At 38.5% G+C, this 19,892-nt stretch overlaps 1 protein-coding gene across 11 annotated transcripts in view; it reads right to left on the bottom strand.

Annotated features, from left to right (window-relative positions):
• Positions 1-19,892, bottom strand: part of TANC1 (tetratricopeptide repeat, ankyrin repeat and coiled-coil containing 1) — a 185,063-nt gene that overhangs the window by 40,848 nt on the left and 124,323 nt on the right. For all 11 annotated transcript variants that reach the window (XM_039328411.1, XM_039328414.1, XM_039328409.1 and 8 more), the window contains 5 exons: positions 17,645-17,902; positions 11,080-11,205; positions 9,909-10,187; positions 4,833-4,984; positions 1,982-2,213 (listed from right to left, as the gene is read on the bottom strand). In XM_039328411.1, the coding sequence (XP_039184345.1) occupies positions 1,982-2,213; positions 4,833-4,984; positions 9,909-10,187; positions 11,080-11,205; positions 17,645-17,902 (1,047 nt within the window). The remainder of the gene's footprint in view (positions 1-1,981; positions 2,214-4,832; positions 4,985-9,908; positions 10,188-11,079; positions 11,206-17,644; positions 17,903-19,892) is intronic.

Raw genomic sequence — 19,892 nt, 5'->3', positions numbered from 1 at the left:
AACCGCAGCAGAGAGGAGACGGATCTTTTCCAGGTGAGTCCAACGCGGCAGGAAGGAAGGGGGAAGCATGCGGTATCTTAGTGGGTCAGGGAAGCCTTGGGGGCCTGATCCATCACTGGGCCCTCCTGGTCTTCCCCACCCTGAGATACTCATGTTCACTTAACGTGCTGCGGGCGTTTTAACAAGCAAGGAAGTAATCTTGTTTGAGGTACGAGATTCACTCTATGAGTTTTTGAGTTATAGGTAGAATGGTCAGGCTCCATTACACTCGAGGACTACCTGTATTAAATACACATTTTAAGCACACACTATCATTAATTACAACCTATAGCACTTCTTTGTATAGAAGGATGTAACTAAAAAAGGTACAAATATTAACATAAAACAATACTGACACAAATTCTACAATTCACTAAAATGGCCAATGAGAATAAAAAAGCAACACAGCACTGAGTACTTCATACCTTCTTGAAGGAACCCAAACATCCCATTTTAAATTTACACAATGGATTATAGACCAAAAAATAAAATAAAATAAATACTATATTATATAGCCATTTTAGAATCTCAGGAACGATCGAGAACATTATCAAGCATGAGAAAAAAAATGCTAAGTGTTTTATCCACTCAGAAGATATTTCATCAAAAAGTGGCTGGTATTTAGCTTCAATTTCTATCTAGCAGATATACTTAAATGAATGGATAGCAATTGCAGCTCGTTTTATCTAGACTGTGGCGACATTGCTAGAAGTATAATGGTTACAAAGCATTTCTAGACTGTGGAACAAACATCTGCACAGTACCCACTGCTGAGGTTCCATTTTGCAAATGGATGCACGGCGCCTCTCATGAATAATTCGTGTTTCCCATTATTGTATAGATCAGACAGTTTGGAAGCATACCCATAAATATATAAAACTTTTGATGCTAATGTTCATTATTAATTTAAGATGAATATATCAAGTGTCTCTCTCATATCTAAAAAATATATACACAACCTGGGGAGCTCCCTGCATTCACAGCTCCTGCTTGAATAGAAGGTATCATCTGTGGCAAGACGGCCTTTGCACAACGGCCATCTGACACATTAATTGCCTTCTTTCCTAGATCGGGGGGGGGGGCTTCAGATGGTCATTCATGCCTTAGTCACCTTAGTTACTGAGCAGCTTTCCAAGGTGTGCCCATATAGCACCTCTGCTTCATGAGCTGCATTGGTTACCAATTTGCTTCCGGGTACAAGTCAAGGTGCTAATTTTTACTTATAAAGCCCTATATGACATATACATGATAATGCCATCTCTAGAACCCTGGAAGTATATGTCTTCCCTCTTCCAGCACTTGCTTTCTGGAACGGGGTTCCTGAGAGCCAGATGACTGCTGTTTAGAAGAGCTGTGAAGCCCAGGGAAGGGAAGGGAAGGGGAGGGGAGGGGAGGGGACGAGAGGGAATGAACAAGTAAGGAAAAGTGAGGTCCCTCACTTCATCACGCTTGCTATCTTTTAATAATTTATTATTTATTGTAACATCTTTGATTGCTGTGAGCTGCCCAGAGTCCAACAGCATACAAGTTTAATTAATAATAACAGTAGTTAAAAGTGCTGAGCTTGTCCAAGTTTGAGACCTGAACACTATGCAATGGGATCTAGTTCCTGCTCACCCAGCAATGCAAAAGCAAGCAAATGCGAGTAGATTAAAAGGTACCACTTTGGTGGGAACAGTGGTTTGTGTGCCTTTGGCATATAGCTATGCTGATCACGTGGCCCCTTGGCCAAGACACAGGTGAGCACCACGCCCTAGAGTCAGACACAACTGGACAGGGAAACACTTACCTTTTTTTACATCATCTCCATTCTGTTTCATTCTGTGTAGTATTTGTTGCCCTCTTTCAAAGAAAGGAAAATTCTCCACTGTTCCCCAGTCCACTGCTATGAGATACTTTATATACTTTTCCATATTGCCTACATGTTTGTTTCCCGCCTTACCTCTCCTAAGATTCACTAGTGGTTCCAACACGCCTCTTCTGAATGCTGCCACAGGATCTTGAACACAGGACCTAAGGCTAAGCATACTTTGTAGATGTGGTTCCTTTATCAAGAGTTCTCTATATGCTGTTAACTGAGGTGACCGGCAAAGTAGAGCTGCGATACTATGCACAAATTCTGGAACAAGGCATGTGTAAGTGTTGTCAGCTTGGCAGTAGTGATAGGCAACGACCTTTAAAAAAAAAAAAGACTGTTTAGAATTTCTGATTGATAACCACACAAAATCATGAAAAGGAGAATCCCATGCTGAAATGCACTCCAATTTTTCCTTAAACCATTTGAGACATAAAACTCAGAAGAATATTCAAACTGTATATGTGGATCTCAATGCTCTAGTTCAGGGGTTCCCAACCAGGGGTGCTTGCACCCCCTGGGGATGCGAGATGATATTCCAGGGGGTGCAAAAACTTGGGTCTTCAAAATTATAGTGTATATGCATAATTCGTTGCCGTTATTTCGAACTTTTGTAAGGGTGCGAGAATATATCAGAAGCATTCTAGTGCTGTGGGGTATAGAAAAGATTGGGAACCACTGCTCTAGTTTAACATACTATCTTTAAAACTAACAAATCTTTTTCTTCAGCACGCACGCATGTTTTCCCAAAAATAAGACCTGGTCTTGCATTATTTTTGCCTCCAAAAGAGGCACCAGGTCTTATATGTGGGGGGTGTCTTATCCGTTTACCTTAGGACCTCCGCAGCCAGGTCTTCCCACGCCCTGACACCTTCCTCACCTCGCCGGCCCACTTCTTCTGCAGCTGCTTGCCACTGCTCGCGCACATTGCCCCAGCTTCCATTTTGCCTTCCAGAAAGGACTCTGCAGCCGAGAAACAAGCTCTGGATTGATGCATGCGGCAACCTCGGCTTCTGTTTCACCGCCAGAGGTCTTCCCTAGGCCGGGGGCGATGCGCACAAGCTCTGGTGGAGTGGCCACATAAGACGTGGGCTGGTGAGGCGAGGCAGATGTCAGGGCATGGGAGGCCTGGCTGCAAGTGTCCTAAGGTAAGTGGGTACGGGGTGTGTGGGCAGTTCCCCCCCTCCCCACCCTAGCTTGATTTTTATCTGTGCACCTCGCCCACCTTGTGCAACCAGATGCAATGGAGTGAGTAGGGCCTATTTTGGGGGCAGGGCTTATATTGGGCACATGTGTAAAAATCAAACTAGGGCTTATTTTTGGGGTAGGTCTTATTTTCAGGGAAACAGAGTACATCATTAGCTAAATATATCTGGCCCCCAGCATTGTACATCTAATATAATTCACTATGCAACAGTTGAGTAGTTTATTTTTATTTTTTGCAACAGCAGAATCACAATATGGCATTCTTTTTCTTAACTGTATAAATTCACCTATAAATATCTCTATAAAACATTATTTTTCTTTTCCAAAACAAAAAATCTTCTGTATTACATAATATTGCACATATTGATGTAAAATGTTTAAAGAATATTCAAGAAACAGTTAGGATGGAGTTCTTAATTTATGCTTGGTATTTTACAGAAAGTCTTAAAAGTCCTTTGAAAGTCATGAGATGTAATTCATTTGATGGTCTGTACTTAGTTTTCAAGAGAAACTCATCAATTTCATCCATTCTACAGAATATTGTCTTATTTAAGAATACATATACATTTTGTCCCCTATTATATTATCAAAACAGAACTGGGATTAGATGCAGCTAATTTCTCATCCTTTCACTTTATTTAAGGAAGCCAAAGAACTTTTTTGGCAATGCAAATTGCAAACAAAGCTCCCCACCGCTAATTAGGATCAATTATTCAGCAGGAGAAAATGTTTAAAAGCTTCTACCTTCCCTCCTATAATCTTGGTCAGCATCAGAGATCCTGTGCTGCACGCTGAAAGAATTTACTCTGTACCCAAAGCCAGAATAAATAGTTAAAGCAATAGGAAATAAACATGGCTCCTCATTAACCCCACTGGGGACTTCCTACCAATACGTAAATAAAACCAGGAAGTTTTAGTTCATGTATTCAATAGAGTGGCAACCCAATCCAGTGTACAGTCTATCTTTTTGTTCATTTGTTTGCTTTTTAGCAGAAGGCTATTGGTTGCTGACAATCAACTCTATGTTTCTTTGAAAGTGTGGTATCAAAGAATTAAATCATTGTCATGAACCTCCTTTTGGAGCCTCCACAGTTTAGGTACATTCAATTAGTGAACTCATAGTAGGGACATTCAATTTAATTTCAGCAATTGTACTCCATTATTCAGAAATACAGCTGAATTCCACAGAGTGTAAACCCAAGTAAGGGTGTATAAAACTGTCGCTTTAATTATATTAAAACTATGTTAAATTACATTAATGTGTGTGCTTTCTATCGAATTCTAAACATAGCATGGCACTGAGGTTGACAGCATTAGGATAATAGTTACATAATATTGCTTTAAGTAAATACTTCAACACCAAAGCAAATCCTCTTTCATTTTCAATCCTTTGCAAGGCTTTCCTATTTTCACAATCCTTCCAACCAAAGTAAATGCATTAGAATTATCCCTGGTGCAATCTGCTAATTCCAGTTTACATAACTGTTAGATAAATCAGTGACGAACACACTGTAAGCTGCTAAACCCAGTGTTTTATTTCCCCCCTTTTCTTCCCAATAGACGAGGAAGGAAATTATATCGAATAAACTGGGGGGGGGGGATAGTTCCTTTTGGAATTACAGATTAGCCCTGCCAAAGTCAGATAGAAAAAAAACCATGTTCACAAACCACGGCTTTCGTATTGTCATAAACCTGGGGGGAAAAAAAACCCATTTAGTATTAAATGTGCTACCTTTGATGCAAGGCGTCTAACTGATTCATCCATTTGGTTCTGATGTTCCTGAGCAGGAGGACGGGCTGAAGTTTTGGCTGGACTGGTTCCAGCTGAAGGAAGCAGAGATGGGGGGAGCTGGCTGAGAGGAATCTCCTGACAAGGATCACTGGCTGCAGGGGAAGAAGCAGAGACCAGAGTTATAACCGATGGCATTCAATTTTGGTGCAAATTATGTATCTGTAATGCTGGAGATGTTTAGACTACAAGAGAAACCTAAACATTGCTTGAATTTTGTGTTCTTTTCTCAGGTGTTACCAGTTATGACTCCACTATATAGCTTCTGGCTATGCTTCCCTTTGGAGTCTTCTGGTAACAAAACCTTGGCACCAGAAGTTAACTGAAACAAAGAAGTGGATTACAGAAAGGGCAAACACACACACACACACACACACACACTTCCCCCCCCCCGTGCTTCCACAAAATTGTGTCATGCTACACTGATTTTTGTTTGTATCTTCATGTCAGAATTTTTAAAACAATCACATTTTGTCACACAATCTTATTCCAAAAAGGCTACAAATCAACAAATGATAATAGGTACCATACGTGTGTGTGTGTGTGTGTGTGTGAGAGAGAGAGAGAGAGGGGGGGGAGGGAGAGAGAGAGAGAGGGAGAGGGAGAGGGAGAGAGAGAGAGAGAGAGAGAGAGAGAGAGAGAGAGAGAGAGAGAGAGATATTATGACACATAATGGACCTCAAGAGTAGTTAGAAACCAGCCAAGAGCTCAAGACAAAAAGCACTCATTCTACAAGTACTGTATGGAGACGGGATGGAGACGGGTTCTAACAAATAAATGATGAAATAGGACTTTTCCTTCTCTATCTTTCCTTCACATCCATTCTACCCTCTCCTTAAATCCATCCCAGTTTCAGGGACCCTGTTAAATGTGGTGATTAGCTATGCTATGAACAGAATAGGAGGGGAAAGAATGGCTCTGATCATTAATATCAACTGAATCAATTTAAATTTTGTATAAATTCATCTTGTGAAACAAAACAAGTAAGTATTGAATCTGTGGATTTGGCAGTGAGATAAGGAACATAAGATTGTTTCTTCTTTTCAGTATATGATTTACAAACTTTCCACTTTTTTTTCCTTTAATTTAGACAGTTTATTTTCTCCTTTAGCCCCACAGAGCTCCCTCGGCATCTTTTAAAGTGTTGATCTTCTGGCCCTTCCACAATTTTATCTGTAGCTAAACAGCCTCTGGCTGAAGCTCTGTGTCCTCTCTTCACACACCAGTTTTTGCATCATTTCTGGAAACAGGATAAATAGCTCCCTGTCACCAGCTGTCAAATCCATCCGGCACATATAAGATGGCACCTAGAATCCTATCCGTGTGGATAAAAGTGGCTGACATACACTGACTAGGATCTGGACGTGATCCACACACTTTTCACTGAAGCCTGCGGGAGAAATTGCTCTTCAGTTTCCTTGCCAAAACACAATCCAAGAAAATGGCAGGCGGCATCATCAGCACAATGGGTCTTTCACTTGCTCTGCCCCCCCTTCCTTTTAGGATTCCTCTTAATTTTCTTCAGACTTTCCTTTTTCAAGCCACTTTAGCTTCTTAACCTACATCTTTCAGAACTTTTTCCAGGATCTTTATGAAAAAAAGCATACTCCAGTGAACAGAACCACACCTTCATCTCCCATCCAGGCAAAAAGGAGTAATCTCCCATTAAGCAAGTGGATTGCATAGTTCATAAGGAGAGGAACTTTGCAGCCAAACAACTTTCACATTTAGTCCAAAAAAGACCGTTTACAGTACCAGGTAGTCCTCGACTTACGATCACAACTTCAGCCTAGAATTTCTGTTGCTAAGTGAGAAATTTGTTAAGTGAGTTTTGCTCCATTTTACGATCGTTCTTGCCACAGTTGTTAAGTGAATCACTACAGCTGTTAATTAGTAACAGGGTTGTTAGGTGAATCTGGCTTCCCCGTTGACTTTGCTTGTCAGAAAGTTAGAGAAGGGGATCACATGACCCCGGACACTGCAGTTGCCAAGTGTCTGAATTTTGGTCACGTGACCCTGGGGATGCTGCAATGGCTGTAAGTGTGAAAACGGTCATACGTCACTTTTTTCAGTGCCGTTGTTAACTTCGAACAGTCACTAAATGAACTGCTGTAAGTCAAGAACTACCTGTACAAATCAGATACAATTATAAATGAAAACTAAGCCAGAAAACACATATGTGGCAAAAATTCATAAACATCTGAAGTTAGCAGATTAAGAAAAAAACATTCATTAATCTGCTGAAACAGAAAAGTCTTTGATGGATTCCAACTATCAAAAGTGAAGGAGATAGGGTCTTCCGGTTTGCTTCCGCGGACGCCGCGGATTCTTGGAAGGCAAGCTCCGTCTTCCATGTCCGAGTTCACATCACTGGAGAACCTTGGAAAGGGTTGCAAGTCGCCCTGTAGGGGCGACAAGCAAGGAGGGGATCCCCACTTGATCACAGGAGGGTGGAAGCGACTGAATATCCAGGGGAGTTTAAAACGCTGAAAAAATAACTTGATTCTAACCGGATTTTTATCTTTCTAAGATTTGAGGACTAAAAGATTTCTTATTCTTATTGAAGATTTGGGTTTTTTACTTACAAAAAAAGAAGTAAAATTGAGAAAGGATTATAAAAATTTTGGACTTAAAAAAAAACAAAAATCTTAAACAGTGTGGGCAACATCTTGTGGCTAAACCTGATATTACAACTTGTTATTGCCTAAAAGAGACTTGGCTTGAAGCCCTGACCATAGATAAGTCTTTTGCAACCTTGGCAGATATCAGCTGTGAGAATCCCAGCTGTGTTTTATACTCAGTGACAAAATTATTTTCATTCTCTGATTGTAAAGCTTTTAATTTAACACATCACTAAGAGAACATGGAAGAAGATCATGAACAGATTCTTTTTATGTTGAAAGCAATTTATGAAACTATTCTTACAGCCACATATGAAATAAGAAGCTGCAGAAAAGAACAAGATGTCAGCCTAGTTATACGAACCCAAATTTTGATTATCACTAAAGAACTAACTACACAAAATATAATAGAAGAACAATTAAATATTATGAGAGAAGATTCAACTGATCAACACACACAGTTAATGGAAAACCCAGAAAAGGGACTGACAACATTGAAAATGGAAAAGACGTTCTATATAAACCAAAATAAACCTGAGGATCAAAAAGAAGAACAGACCGAAGATAAACATTCCAGGATAACTACATCAAGATGGAAAAATAGAGAGACGATTTGTTAGCCCTTCCAAAAAAATGGAGATTGGATGGCCTTTTTTTTTAAATCTCAAACAACATATATAATAACAGAGGGAGAACTATTTGATGACTTAAAAGCACGGGTATGGAAGGCGAGTTGGCAAAAAACGAAAGCTAGAATAAGGCTGAAGAAAATTGGGGTTTTGACTCATTAGTGAGGATTAAAATAGAATATACTTAAATAGACAAGATGTGTACTTTGAATACTAGATTTTGTTATGAACTGAGATAAAAATTATTGATAAATGTAAAAATGTTATTTTTATTTAATTGATATAATAAGAATTGTATTAGTTTAAACATGAGACAGTAAATACTAAGAGGAAAAGAGAGGAAATATTTAATGTGGTAGTTTGAGACTTGCACTAAAGATGCTTGTATGTCATTGAATTTTCGATTAACCCAGCCGCCACATTGCTTTTTAAATACTTAAATGTAAAATTAGAAAATCAATAAAACATTTTTTTTGAAAAAGTGAAGGAGATAGGGAAATATTCAAAGCAGGATTCGTTTTGTTATTCTGGCACCACAAGCAAGAAGGCTCATGAAATCAACTTCTAGGATAAAAAGCTTTTAACGCAAGCCACAATTAAAATGACATCTCCTTTTATCAAACTAACCCTGGGGAGGGGATGTTCACTATCCACAAATGTCAGTTGGATTGCATGATGTCAGGAAGCAAATTACATCATTTGCATCAATCGATATAACTTGTAATTATGCAAATGACATAAACAAGTCAATGACGTAATTTGCATCACGTACACAATGACAACATTGCTCCAATGATTACCAAATTGCTGTGGTAATTTGGAGTGTTGCATGTAAAGCCTGTTGCAGCGAAGGACAGTAAAAGAGGCTCCCTTCCATCTTTGGAAGGGAAAGGGTAAGGATTCAGCAGGCTGCACATGAGCAAAATTAAGATTTTCTGTGTTTCTCTGATCTTGTGAGAGAGTTTTAATAGTATTAAATATTTTAGGGCTTATATTTGTAGTTTTCATGTGTTCCCCACCTCAGAATTGGGGTGGGGAAATTTTGCCACCCGGTTTGATTCTGAAATCAGAAGGCAGCTCCAGGCAGCCGGGGGCGGGGGGGGGAGGAGAGCTTCACGTCCTTCTCTGCTAGGAAGCATCAAGCAGCAACAACTGAATCTCAGGCAGGTCTTGAAGATGACATACAATGTGAATACAGGTGGTCTTAACTTAGGACCATAATTGGGACTAGAAGATTCATTGCTACACATGATGGTTTTTAAGTGAGTTGTGCCCAATTTTACCAACTTTTCCCTTTTTTTTTCCATAGTTGTTAAGTGAATTGTGTGGTTGTTAAGCAAATCTGGCTTCCCCTTTTATTTTAATTTTCTGAAGCCAGCTGGAAGGCGATCTCATGACTCTGGGATGCTGCAACTATCATAAAGACAGGCTGGTAGCCAAGTGCCTGAATTTTGATCATGTGACCGTGGGGATGCTGCAATAATTTTAAGTATGAAGACCAGTTGTTAAGTCCCTTTTTTAAAAAGTTAACTTTGAACAGTGACTAAATCAATGGTAATAAATTGAGGATTTAGACAGGGGCTCGTCTTTCCATATTAACAGGGTGGTGATGGTAGGGGAAGAAGAACAATTTTATAATTGGTTAATGGAAAGTTTACTACCCTTTAGGAATGGCAATCCATATAAGACACGTTTACACAAAAAATATATATATACAGAATTAAATATTTTTTCCCCCTTAAATAGAAAAAAAGAAATTTCAAACCTACTTGTGGGAGAAGCAGAGCTGGTGGAAGCAATTTGCCGCATGCGACCTCCATGGCAGCTCAGTGCCACAAGCTTGGAAATAATAGCCGTCTTCCCAAATCCCACATTTCCAATTACAACAGCTCCCCTCGTCTCTGTCTGCTTGGGATTCTTCAACTTTTCTTCTATTGTCTGAAACAGCCAATCTCTTCCAACAAACACAGAGTCTGTTGTTATGCTTGGCACTTCAAACAGTAATGGCTTTAGCAAAATATCTTGAGGCTTATATGGGACAAAACGTGCTAAAAGAAGGAAAGACTTTATTAGAAGATAAAGCAATGAAAAAACAGGGTTGTTGTTTTTTTTAAAAAAAAGAACTTAAATCCTACAGAAACATCTAATCTACTTTGAAATTCAATAATCTAACCCAGATAGAGTTAGACAATTTTTTTTAAAGAAAAAAAAACGTATTTGTCCAGATTGTCCCATTACTCCCACGACTCCTCCTTCCAGCAGGAATACTAAACAAATCAGGAAGCTAGGCTCTCTAATGAGCTCACTAGATTTTTCATCCAAAATGCTCTTAGTTTCAACAGTCATGTTCAGTAAGCCTAATTCTCCTGAATAAATGTGTGCTTTAAGACTTAACAGAAATGAAGGAGGATTAGGGAAAGGATGGGGATCCAGCATTTATCATATAAATTAGAAAGAGAAGAAGCAGCAGAACAAGTCACAAGATCCGAGAATACCTAATTTGAAAATAGACAGCACAAAGGGGAAAAACATGGCAGGAAATCATAAACCCAGGTATCATCATAGTCCCTAATTTGAGTTGTTTCTTCAACAACTGAAGACTGCAGCCCTGTTTTTTTAACAATGCCAATAAATTTGACATTTCTGTACATTTAATATGTATGTGTCTATATTTTTTATTTTGTACTCTCACAAGCATGAATTTATCAAGTAAGTCCCAATTAAAATTGGGGTGTTTAGTGCTGCAGTCCACCATGTCCACCATACAGATGAAAGATGACATTTTTGTCCCTGCTGTTTGGTAATTTGAGGCTGGATAAATCAGTTCTAAGAAATGTCATAAAGAAGGAAACAGACTTCAATTGCACCCTCTGCAGTTTCTATTGGTAGTACTGCCTTCTAAAAAAGGATAATGAATTATGGCTTTGGCATAGGTCTTACCTTTTATTTCTTGCTGAACTCTCCCTCCAGCAGTGCTGTGCCAGGGTAAGCGAATTGAGGTCCGCAAAGGAGTATTCCTCTGTCCATCCAAATAGCTCAGATCTTCAAGCTTTGTGGAACTTGTTGCTGTAACGGGAATAGCTAATCAGAAAGGTAAGAACTGAACAAGCCTGAACGAAAGGATCAAAAATACAAGTATATTCTTATGTAGCTCCAAAAGAAGGAAGCCACACTGTATGTAGTGTTTTTCTTTTTATCTTCACGCAGGGATTACAAAACCATCCCCAGATAGTAAGGACCTTGCATGCTACCACATATTCTTATAGCGTTGCCGTTGGAAAAAGCTGATTTGCACGATGTATTAAGTATCACTCTATATTTGGATATTTTTAAGTAGGAAAAGTATAAGGGTTAAAATAAAATTAAAAAAAAAAACACTTCTTGACCCTGCCAGTTCTTTCTTCTTAATTCTAGATAAGAAATGGAGGAAGAGGAGGGAAAAAAGGGTCAGGATTATAAAGCCATGGTTTGAAGCTACATTCACTCTCAGGAAAATATTCAGCTATTATTCATATAAAGGAAGTTTATGTCTAGTTGCCAAGCTAAGACGAAGAACATTTCTTTCTTTGAGGAAGAGAAAATGTGAAATTAATATGTTCTCTAGTATTCTTTGGAAAAACTGATATAAACAAGAAACAACAATAACAACAACAGCAGCAATGATCTTTGAAATGTTTCCTTGTCAGAACCACACGACTGCTTTTGGCAGTTTTGTCACTCTGAAAATAAAGCCTTGAACTTTCCCGAGTATGAAGTTAATTAAGAGTTAAATCACTATTCTCTATAAATTTGTCAATCATAATGTCCTATGATCCTAAATTTTAAGAATTTATTATGCTTTAATTTATTATGAGCCGAGGTGGCGCAGCAGTTAGAGTGCAGTACTGCAGGCCACTTTAGCTGACTGTGTTCAGCAGGTCAGCGGTTCAAATCTCACCGGCTCAAGGTTGACTCAGCCTTCCATCCTTCCGGGGTAGGTAAAATGAGGACCCAGATTGTTGGGGGCAATGTAAATATATATATACATTGCTTACTGGTGTACACCGCTTAGAGAGTGCTTGCACTTAAAGCGGTATATAAGTCTCATAAATAAATAAATAAATGCTTCATGTGATTGTCGTATTATGAAATACCAGATACTCAAGACATTTCCATGTTCTTCATTTGAAGACATAATGTAACCAGAAATATTTTGTAGTAGGGAATAAATCTGTGTATGAAAGCCACTTTTACTATGTATAACTTCCTTATTTGTAAAAAAACCACCATTTTTCAAATATCCTATATCTGCCTAAATTGCTTGGGTCAAGGCTCCTTTCTTTCAATTAAATATATGATTTGTGATATGTATTTTTTAATATAATGTAACATTGGAACGGATTTAAGACTGATTGACAATTGGGCAGTATCTGACTCAATTTTAATAGGATGTTTGACATTCAAATCATGTATTAAACTTCCTGCTTTTCTATAATGCAAGATAGCTGAGATGAATTTTGAGTCAATGGATATCCAACGGAGGCAAGAAAGACTTTATGCAGCATTTGACAATAAACAATTATTGATTGTATTCCCAGCCTCACTTTTCCAAAGATAATTAATCATAAAATCTTTTCAAGAGATTGGGAAACAAACTGGTGAATTTCAGAATTAATAGCTACCTCAAAGGATTAATAAGAGAAATCATATCAAAATAGAGAGTTCAGGTCCAAACCAGAGACCTTTACCCAAGTCCATGTTTTTGCTTTTTTGGGAAGGTGGAGAGGCAGGGGAGGAAGACTGCTATACAACAGCACAACCTACAAAGGTGTAACCTTCAAGAATCTTGCCGTTTTAGAACTCTAAGTTATGCAGTAGAAATCCAAGAAAAACCTTGGTTAACATTTATATATAAATTAGGGGAGAAACCCCAAAGCTATCCAACTGTAATGGGTGGGCTATCCATAATCATTGAAACATTTCTCATTTACTCAGTGGGTCACCCAAGAGCAGAGACTGGCTAGTAACAATTAGCATCTTGATATTTGTATGATGTTTTCCAAAAGAGCTGAACTCACTTTATGATATAATTTAGTTTAGAGATTTGGATAATTTCCAGTATCTTGCTGTAAGGGACTATTCCCATTTAGCTCTTTTCCATTTAGGCAACATCTACCTGACTACTATGTCACATTTCTCAATTATTTTCAACTGAAGTAACAACAATATATATCCTGGCACAGCTCCATTTCTCAGATAAACTGAACAGCAGAATTAATTTTTAAAGAGTTCTGATATACATTGTAGTAAAGACAAAAGTTCATTAATTTAAAGAGATTCCAAGTTTGTTTGCATGTAGAAATTGAAAGCCTTCAACTCTTACAACACATCCAATACAAGTCTGGGAATTAAGATTTGTATACAAATGATTTGTATACAAAAGCTGTCCTTAAACTGAAAGATTTTTTAAAATTATTCTTCCTATTAAAAAAAAAAACAAAACTAGAAATTCTGGAGCTATTTCCAAAGATTTAAGCATCTTTAAGCATCATTTAAGATTTACTAAATATTGCTCTAGAAGAAAGAACAAAAACTAGAAAAATCAAACACAAAAATAAGAAAGTGGATAAAACACATCAGAAAAGCAAATGAAGTCAAAGTTAGCTGTAATAACGGTTGTATAAAATGACAATAATTAGGTTTTTTTATGCATATCAGAAAATAAGGGCTTGAAAACAGAAGTAAATTTGATGAAAAGAAGAGCTGTCCTATTACTTCTAATTGTAGAGCAAGAAAACCACGTTTTAACATTAGCTAAATGCAATTTAGCAGACAGCAAAATGCTGTTTAAGGGGAAGGGATCGACACTGAGAGACACCCAGATGAATTATGAGCTTTGTAATTCCCACAAAGAACACAAGCAGTTCATCTCAAAGAAGCAACACTACAACAAGCCAGAGGGAGTCCTTGAACTCAGATGCAGCTTCTGTCTTCCCTTCTTTAGAATCGCCATTCAAGGGCAGGCTAAGATCCAGCAGCTCTTATCCATGCCTGGATTGTTCAAGCAGTGACATTTACAATGGAAAAGGCACCTCCTTGTCTAAGTGGGCCAATTGCATTAAGAGGGAAAAGAACTCCAGGGCACTGTTTGAACTTGCGGAGCCACTTCAAGCTGGAAAGAAAATTGGAAAGCAGAGATCCATGGAAATGGGCCTCTGCCGTACACTGGGGGAGAGGACGGAGGTCCACTGGGGATCCAAATCTCTCTACAGAATTACAGACGATGCAAGGTCACATCTGACTGCCTCATTTGGCTAACAAAAAGCATGAAAGCAACCCCAAAGAGGAAAGCATTGATAACTTTACAGAAAGTTCTTACACTTTGTGACATTGTGATGGTCTCTAAAATGATAAATGAATGTGTGTGATCTCCCCTTGAAAAACACTAAACATTAACTAACTAAATAAAATTGCTGTGATTGGCGCATGGCTTTGACAAATGTTTCTATCAATGGGTTTAGTCTTCTCTCAAAGGTTGCTTCAGGTTTTTGCTCCCCAGCTTGCCTAGACAAGCCCACTGCAGGTTTGCCCAAGCAAAACAGAAATGAGTTTTGACAGCTGTCCTACTTTGCCTACACAGACTGACTGAGCTGCTTTAAAAAGATCAGTTTTTAAAGGCTATTCCTCAACTTGAAAGTGACCACTTCCCTCTCTTTAAAATGTATTCCTCAGCGGCCTCTTGCCACATTAAGCATTCCCAAAACTGGAGAAGGCAATAATGCAGCAACTATCCTAAGAGCAAATTCAGGATACAGTTCTTTCTTTTATGTGCAGAGCCTGAATTAATCTTACACTCCTATGACAAGATGCAAGAGAATACTGTAAGCTGCTGGTGTAGCAGGCCTGCGGCTCCCGGCCCTGGGCTACCAGTGCAATCACACTGCTTTTGATGTGTAGAACAGTAAACAGCTTCCTCTCTTGTAAACCCTACCTCTCCAATCTCTCTGCTCAGTTTTTTTTCTTCCCCCTACACAAACAGCTTGTAGTTATTTATTTATGTTATGCATATGGCATAACAAACATTGACTTACAATATATACTAATATTTCACCTAAATTAAAAACACATAAAATATGAATAAATACATAAAAAGGTCTATATTCAGATAATAATGTCTAGGTCACTAACCACTGAAGTGCAGCATTGTTTATCTACAAAAAAAATCAGAAACTTGAGTGGCATATACCAGTGATGGTGAACCTTTTAGAGACTAAGTGCCCAAATTGCAACCCAAAACCCACTTACACATCATCGGGTGCCGGGTGGATGTGGCCCATTGGGTGGGCGTGGCCCATTGGGTGGGCGTGGCTATGGTGGTAATGGTAGAATGGGTGGGATTAAAAAATTCAGTTCAATTCCAACTTTGCGAGATCTTTTTTTTCCCATGAGAAGTTGAAATTGATTGATTGATTGAACCTTCTTTTTTTGTTGCACACGGCGGCAGAGGCCTAAAGCGAAAAGGTTTTATAAAACCCAGCTAAAGGCCTAGGACTGGGACGACAATGCGCGTGCCCACAGAGAGGGCTCTACGTGCCACCTGTGGCACCCATGCCATAGGCTCGCCACCATGGGCATATACCCTCAACTTACAGCCGGTCATGATATGATCTACAGTTTGATGTGGGACCCTGCAGTCACACTGAGGCAAGGATGCTATACCCCAATTATACAGTGACTCGCAGCAGACACCGTGTGAGGTGCAAATCCTATTCAGGATTGTTCACTGCTGGCAAGGCAGAACCTAGCACCAAGGATCATCTATATTCTATCTGTCTTCTTTGTCTGGGCATTGGGCAACTGATTTGGCTTATACCATTTAGCTTATAGTACTCTCTTACAATTCCTTCCTCTCCAATCTCTCTGCTCTGCGAGTAAGGGGAGAAGAAAGGTAAGACAAAGGAGAGATTGCCTACAAAATGTTTCCTTCCCTCACCCCATAGTGGAGATGTTACAGAGGAAGAAATTTCAAGAGAATAAACTGTTGTGTCCAACCAGGCACAGGACAATGCATAATGTAATGGAGATCATGTGGCTCAGGGATGCTGCAAAGATTGAAAATTGACTGCAAATTAATTTTTCCACACTGCTATAACTTCAAATGGTCACTATATGAATGGTCAATAAAAGAGAACTATCTGAATATGAGCACCAACCTTATTTAATATCAACAAGGCGGGTATCTAAGCAGGGATGAATTGTAATCCCATTGCTCTAACTTTTATCTAAATGTCGATAAGATTACCTACCAAATTTCCACTTTCATATTCTTAAACTGGGAGATAAATTTGTTTCCACTTCATTATAGACAGGGTGGTAATATTATGTGGGACTCAGAAGGTCTTTATGCAATTCTGCAGGAAGAATATATTGGGAATTAACTACCGAAAGACTAAAATCATCAGTTTGGCTAGAAGACTTGAAAGTCATGCCAGGCATATAAATAGGCACTCAAGCAATCATGTAATTTGAGCGTCATTTTTCATACATTCATTAAGTAGGGTACCTCATGCCTCCAATTCAGCCCAAAATGCTAAAATCTGTATATATATTCCGTCTTTATTTCTTGCAAAAAGAAGATGATAATTCTATTCCTGCTGCCCTCAAATTATCTGCAATAAAAACATTCCACAGATGCTGTATTATACGCAGCTGGGCCATCCTCTGCTTTAGGCTTACTGGAGCAAGATCAATTCAATGGACTGACATTTCATAGCAACCTCATCAGAAAAGCAAGGCATATTATTGAGTGACCAATGCTTAATATACTTCTGGCAGTGTGGACAAGCTCTTCTCACTAAGGCAACAATCCTGCCCATCCATCCTACGACTGCTATATTTTTAACCAAGAATGAACTATATGAGCCATAAATATAGGGGTGAGGAATTTAAGTTATCTAGCCTTCACAAAGAAATTCATTTCATGTAAAAATAAAGACAGGCAGGAACTACCACCATCACCCTGATTTAAAACTTATAGAAACAAACAGAAGGGAATTCAGCAGGAATGGACTTGATCATATTTCAAAGTACCGTATTTTCTGGCGTATAAGACGACTTTCTAAACCATGAAAATCTTCTCAAAAGTCGGGGGTCGTCTTATACGCCCAGTCGTCTTATACGCCGGAAAATACGGTACTTTCATATATGACAAATTCCTCTTCTCAAATCAAGCGGATGTGAACCTCTGTTCCCTGACTAGACTCCTATAAAATTGCACAGGGGTGTTTTTGCAAAAACCATTATGGACGTCAGAGTAGTCCTAAAACAGATTTATGATTTATGTTGTACATTTGAAAGTTCCTATTGTTGCGCTCTGCATCTATCCGCCCATTAGTTGAAGAACAGATCTAAGTTTATGAGAACTGGCTTATGCTAATACAAGAGCAGCATTAAAGGAAAATATTTTCACTTAAGTAGAACAAAATCTGGAAGGCAGTCAACATTTACTCCTTCAGTTCTTCCTTACCTGCAACAGAATTGGGTCGAGGCATTCCTAATGAGCCACAGTTTTGAATGTAAGTAATGGGGCCATCTCCAGAAGATGCTTCCGCTTTTGACAAACTTTCTGAGGATCCTGTTGTCTCCTCTTCTGCAACTGGCGAGCAATTATCTGTCCTTCGGTCAATAATTCCTTGGTGTACACTAGTCCTGAGATTTCCTTCTTTAGTCCATTCTAAACTTGATCCGCTCCGATCATCATTTTCAGACGAACTTGTTACTGTCCCTAAAAAGACGACAAGCAAAAATCCATAAAAATACACTCCTGGGTAAGAGTAGTACAGTTTTGGTTACACCCACAGAATCATGGGAAAATCTGAATTGACATAAGGAAAAATGATAATTATGTGACCCATCTGGCAAGTCTACAAGTTCTTTCATGTCATTTTAAATTACAATCCTTGGGAAAATATAGGATAGTCCCTGTAAATGTTCTTAGTTTTGACTATATATACTGCACGCCTCTTAACATTCAAGAAAATATGCCATGAAAACTACTATCGTTTTATGGCGATGACTAACAAACTCAAGCACTATGAAATATGTAAAAATATGAAGAAAGCCTTATGGTATGCTTCCATATGACAGAATTATTAAATGTTTTGATTTTTAAAAAATGGTCTTTTGATATATTATGAAACAAAACTCCCTCCTGATTCTCTAATTTACGGAAGAGGTTTTCCACTCAAGTCTGTAATCCTGAAAAGAAGGCATCTTGCCAAATGTCCCCCCCTCCGCTCTTTTTGGCCATTGGCCCAGATCTTTCTCTTCTTTAGCTCCCTGGAAAAGACGAAATTCTGCCTTTACTTTTTTTTTTTTTATGTCAGAGGAGGCACAGACAAATTTCAGCTAAGGCAATAAAACACCCCAAAGAGAAGGAAAGCTATCCAAGCCAATAAAAAATGTGGGAGGAGGAGGGGAAGGTGGCCTTCCACTCAAAGGAGCTACTGGCCCAGAATAACTTAGCCGGAATGGAAACAGACTGGAAGCCGACTTAAGTGGCATAGAAGAACAACTATTTTCATGGTTGAGCAAAGCTTGCCCTCCCTTCACAAAAAAAACTTACAAAAGGCATACTTATTAAACTGTGTACTGAATGAACATTAATGCTAATAATATATTTGCACACATAAAACTAAAAAAAAAAAGTCCTGGTAGGTTTGGAAAATGAAATCTGCTTCCCTTATCAAATAGATGCAGACTAAGTAGATCTATAAAGAACTCGTGGAACATTTTATTATTAGTTTTGTACTCTTTGAATGCTGTGAAGTGACTTGACGGTCGTATGAATGAAAAAACGAGAAATAAACTAAATAGATAAATGCAAACAGAAGAAACTAGTCCATTGTTTTCATTCCATTTTAAATTTTCTCTTTTAAAAATCACTACCATCTTTCAATATTTGCCGGGAAGTAGGTATGACAGAAAGATGCACGTTATATATTTTTGTAACAGCACTAAGAATAAATGATATGAACTTATGCACGTTGAGACAGATACTCTTTCAGTATCCTTATTGTCCCAGTTATTTTACCTTGGCTTTCTTCTAGATTTTCCAAAACTTTCATTTTAGCTCCGATCTTCATAGCTTACTTTGTATTCATTTTACATTCCCAATTTTGAACTAAGCATGCAAACTATTCATTTAGTATAAAAATTTCTCTGCTTTCACATCTTAAAAATAAGCAACATTGTCTTATTTCTTGGGAGACAAGCAGCATTTTACCAGTGTCCATTGTTTGTCTTCACTACCATTCTGAACTCCAGGCTTGACCTTGCCACAGCAACTTCAAAGTCAAACAGCTAAATGCTTTGTGCGCTGCCACTTCCCAGGCAAATATATAGCTTCACAAAAACTGTAAGAAAACTTATTTGCGTTTATTTGTCAAATTTATATCGCTGCCCATTTCACAGAAAGCAACTCTTAAGTGTCCAGTTTGCACATTTACTTCAGAATTTTTTTTCTAGTTTCATACATACTAGTGTTGCTTTCCCAGTATAAAAGAAAAACAATTTTCCAAGCAATTAAACCTGGCATAGTAACTTCTAATTAACATAGACATCCTGGTGGGGATGAGCTTTTTTGCTGAGCAATAGAGCACTAGCAATAGGCACAATATATGCACAATTATTTCCATATTTTAAACCAGAGTTCCCCAACCTTTCAGGCTTTGTGGACCAGCAGGGAGGGAGGGGGGGGATGGTTCTGCACAATG

This window comes from Crotalus tigris, unplaced genomic scaffold (assembly GCF_016545835.1).
Source record: "Crotalus tigris isolate CLP2741 ecotype Arizona unplaced genomic scaffold, ASM1654583v1 scf7180000024376.1991246, whole genome shotgun sequence".
In the NCBI taxonomy this organism is placed as follows: domain Eukaryota; kingdom Metazoa; phylum Chordata; class Lepidosauria; order Squamata; family Viperidae; genus Crotalus; species Crotalus tigris.
This window is presented reverse-complemented; position numbering and strand designations above follow the sequence as displayed.